Below are 5,000 nucleotides of genomic sequence, written 5' to 3'. Positions count from 1 at the left end.
GTACATTTAACATTCCAAATAATTGACTTTTGTAACTGAAAAATAAACACAAACAAATCTGAAGGGAAAATTGAAGAGAGAAGTAATGCAAAATAGACAGAAAATATGAATGCCTAATAATGTCACATAACATACTTGAATCTGTGTTTTATTAATGTAATATGATTTATTAAAGGCTTAAAAAAATATGGATTTTCCATCAGAAATTATTACAGCTTAAAATTTTTTTATTTGCAATGGCATAAACTCTAATACTGCACTAATGTACAATTTGATATAATGCATTATAATTTTGTGTGTATATATATATATATATATATATATATATATATATACACATACATACATTTATATACACACACACACACACACACACACACACACACACACACACACACACACACACACACATATATATATATATATATATATATATATATATATATATATATATATATATATATATATTTATATATATATATATATATATATATATATATATATATGTATATATACATATATATATATATATATATATATATATATATGTATATATATATATATATATATATATATATATATATATATATATATATATATATATATATATATATATATATATATATATATATATATATATATATATATATATATATATATATATATATATATATATATATATTATTTATTTTTTCAGCTTGTTTGACACATTTAAAATTTGTGGCTAAGAAATAATTTTTGTTTGGTGTGGTCAGAGATAAATTAGGTAAATCCTTTATTTTGAGTTCTGAAAAGTCCTGTGAAAAACTGTTTGCAGTATAACACTATGAAACCATGACCCATTTGCTCATACACGACACTCAAAACGTGAAATGAATGAGGAGGCATGTGGACATAACATCTAAATCAAGCAATTTTAGCATGTCAAAGCCATATTTATGCATATAAAAATATTTCCCAACAACAAAATTGTGGCTAGTGAAAATGCAGAGTGGCTAGTAACGTTGGAAAACTGCTAGCCACTGTGGGTGGTTATCAAAAAAGTTAATGTAAAGCCCTATATATATATATATATATATATATATATATATATATATATATATATATTCACCCAGATAATGCATGGAGCCAATGCTGTTCGTTACAGCTTTTGGCCAGCGAGGGCGCCACAGTACATGTGTGTCTATGGGAGAGTGCGCGGGTGGCTAAACGGATGCTTTCTCTGTCCGCTGGTGTCACATGAGTGTCAGTGTGATGGATGAGACTCTTTCAGGCTGGAGTAGATATTTACACACACCAGGGGACTGAGGACATGGAGTCAGTGTCAGCAAACACACACACACACACACACACGCTTACCGTGGACGTGAGTCTCTCCAGAGCCTTCATCTGGAGGATCTCACTGCAGACGTCACGCTTCCTTTCTGGGTCCTCCTCGGGTCTGCAACACACACACACACACACACACACACATGATAAAACACCTCATGAGGGCTGACCTTCTGACAGTGACAAGCAGCACACGTCAAGCTCACTGCAGGCACAAATAGGGCACCAGAGAGTCCTTTTGTCATTTCAGGTTTCTGAAGTGTGCTTGATGTGCAACTGTGCCAAGTATGCACTGATGTGGATCACAACTGACAGTCTGAGTGGCTTACTCTCATCAAATTACTACTGATGAACACTAGTCCACTACTGATGAATAGTAGTATGATACTGGTGAACACTAGTATGCTACTAATGAATCCAAGTGCACCACTGATGAATACAAGTGCAGTACTGATGAATATAGTGCAGTACTGATGAATACTTGTGCACTGCTGATGAATACTAGTGCACTACTAATGAATACTAGTGCACTACTGATAAATACTGGTGCACTACTAATGAATACTAGTGCACTCCCGATGAATACTAGTGCACTACTGATGAATACTGGTGCACTACTGATGAATACTAGTGCACTACTGATGAATACTGGTGCACTACTGATGAATACTAGTGCACTACTGATGAACACTAGTCCACTACTGATGAATAGTAGTATGATACTGATGAACACTAGTATGCTACTAATGAATCCTAGTGCACCACTCATGAATTACCACTACTGATAAATACTGGTGCACTTCTGATGAATACTAGTGCACTACTGATAATTATTAATGCACTACTGATGAATACTGTGGCACTACTGATGAATACTAGTGCACTATTGATGAATATTAATGCACTACTGATGAATATTGATGCACTACTGATGAATATTGATGCACTGCTGATGAATATTGATGCACTACTGATGAATATTGATGCACTAATGATGAATACTAGTGCACTACTGATGAATATTAATGCACTACTGATGAATACTGTGGCACTACTGATGAATACTAGTGCCCTATTGATGAATATTAATGCACTACTGATGAATATTGATGCACTACTGATGAATACTAGTGCACTATTGATGAATATTAATGCACTACTGATGAATATTGATGCACTACTGATGAATATTGGTGCTCTACTGATGAATACTAGTGCACTACTGATGAATATTAATGCACTACTGATGAATACTGTGGCACTACTGATGAATACTAGTGCACTATTGATGAATATTAATGCACTACTGATGAATATTGATGCACTACTGATGAATACTAGTGCACTGCTGATGAATATTAATGCACTACTGATGAATATTGATGCACTACTGATGAATATTAATACACTACTGATGAATAATAATGCACTACTGATGAATACTGGTGCACTACTGATGAATACTAGTGCACTATTGATGAATATTAATGCACAACTGATGAATATTAATGCACTACTGATGAATACTGGTGCACTACTGATGAATACTAGTGCACTATTGATGAATATTAATGCACTACTGATGAATAATAATGCACTACTGATGAATACTAGTGCACTGCTGATGAATATTAATGCACTACTGATGAATATTGGTGCACTACTGATGAATATTAATGCACTACTGATGAATACTAGTGCACTTCTGGTGAACATAGTGCACTACTGATGAATACTGGTGCACTACTCATGAACACAAGTGTATTAATGATGAATACCTGTTGATCACCTATGGACAGCAATGCATTACCAATGAATACTAGTGTACTACTAACAAAAAAAACAGTGCATTACTGATGTATACTAGTACATTACAGTACTAATGAACACAGGTGCACTACTGCTGAATATTGGTGCACTACTAATAAACCCAAGTGCACTAATAATGAATTGTGAACTATTAATGAATTCCAGTACATTACTAATGAATACTAGTGCACTTCTCATGCAAACTAGTGCACTACCAATTAACACAAATGTACTACTGATGAATAAAACTGCACTACTGATAATAAACACAAGCGCACTAATGAAGATTACTTGTGCACTAGTTACTTGCACCCACTGTTTTCGAAAAGCATCCACACTTTGATCACACACTGAATCAGAACATGTTTTAATAATGGACTCTGGAAAGAGAAGGTCAGGTCAAGTGCATTGCATTGTGGGATGCAGTACTCATGCTGTGTGCTCTGGTTGCATACTGCACTTCTTGGCAAATGTAGTGGTTTATGTCTATGGTAGTCCATGCAAACAGAAAACACACACGCTGTGCATAGTATTCATTCTGCATACTGAAAATACAGACAGTAAATGACAGTACTATAGTATAAACACTCCTTTACACCTGTTGTATGTGACCTAACAACCTCCCTACACTCTCCTGCCCCCTGCTGGAGGTGTACAGCATCACATACAGTAGGATGCTGCTCTAAAACATATTGATCATTAAACTCCACTTGTGTTTTAGCATAAATACAAATGTAAAATTAATGGTCTGTGGGACAAAACAGAGAATAATTTTGCTATATTTATGATCAAAACATTTACATTCTTAAAAACAAATATTTGATTAATTAATTCATTAATTATTTAGTTTATTCGCGTATTTTGCATAGGATTGTTCACTTACAATACAGCTCTTTTATCAATCTGGGGTCACCACAGCGGAATGAACCGCCAACTCATCCAGCATATGTTTTACAAAAGGATGCCCTTACAGCTGCAACTCATCTCTGGGAAACAACCATGCACACTCATTCACTACGGACAATTTAGCCTACCCAATTCACCTGTACGTCATGTCTTTGCAAACTCAACACAGAAATGCCAACTGACCTAGCTAAGGTTCGAACCAGCGACCTTCTTGCTTTGAGGCGACAGCACTACCTACTGTCGCCCAAAGCTGTTTATATGTTTGTGTAGTTTTAAGCTAATACACACCCATAAAGAAGCTATTTTAAGCCTGAAACTGCTGGAAAAATTTACAAATACTTACAATAATTACTACAATTAAAATAATAATATTTACAACTATAATAATAACAATAGCTTTAATTCATGCTTTTTTTTTAAATCAAAAAAGTTGAATTTTATAAGTAAATTTTATTATAGATTATAATACAACTTAAAGTTTGAATATTTTATAAAGCACACTAATAATTGTGTCACGTAATTTTAAGGTACAGTTATTGCTTTTAAAACAATAAGCTTTCACTTTCATCTCAATAAACTCCTATTTTACTGCTTATTAATAGTTACTAAGGTAATTGTTGGATTTGTGTATTGCACAAGATGTAGAATCATAAGTTCTAATAGCATAAGTTTTTGTTTTATAATAATTACTAATAATACAAGTAATAATATAGGTTATAAGTGCACATAAACACAACATATCTTAATAATAGACAGGAAATAATTGTTTGTTACTAAATATGTACATTTAGTATGTATACACTAAATATGCATTGTTTTAGTATATATTTACTATATATTTACTATACTGTATATACTAAATATGCGTTATTTTAATATATAATTACTTTATATTTGTTATACTGTATTTACTAAATATGCATTATTTTATATATATTTATTTTATATTTAGTAAA

The 5,000-nt window shown here is 32.6% G+C and overlaps 1 protein-coding gene across 2 annotated transcripts in view; it reads right to left on the bottom strand.

Moving 5' to 3' along the window:
- The window catches only part of rapgef5a (Rap guanine nucleotide exchange factor (GEF) 5a), a 111,380-nt gene that overhangs the window by 59,975 nt on the left and 46,405 nt on the right, over positions 1-5,000 (bottom strand). For both annotated transcript variants that reach the window (NM_001442764.1, NM_001442765.1), the window contains exon 6: positions 1,360-1,441. In NM_001442764.1, coding sequence (NP_001429693.1) covers positions 1,360-1,441 — 82 coding nt within the window. The remainder of the gene's footprint in view (positions 1-1,359; positions 1,442-5,000) is intronic.

Source organism: Danio rerio, chromosome 19 (genome assembly GCF_052040795.2).
Source record: "Danio rerio strain M-AB ecotype USA chromosome 19, GRCz13ab, whole genome shotgun sequence".
Classification (NCBI taxonomy): domain Eukaryota; kingdom Metazoa; phylum Chordata; class Actinopteri; order Cypriniformes; family Danionidae; genus Danio; species Danio rerio.
The sequence above is the reverse complement of the archived record's forward strand: the minus strand, read 5'-3'. Positions and strand labels throughout refer to the sequence as shown.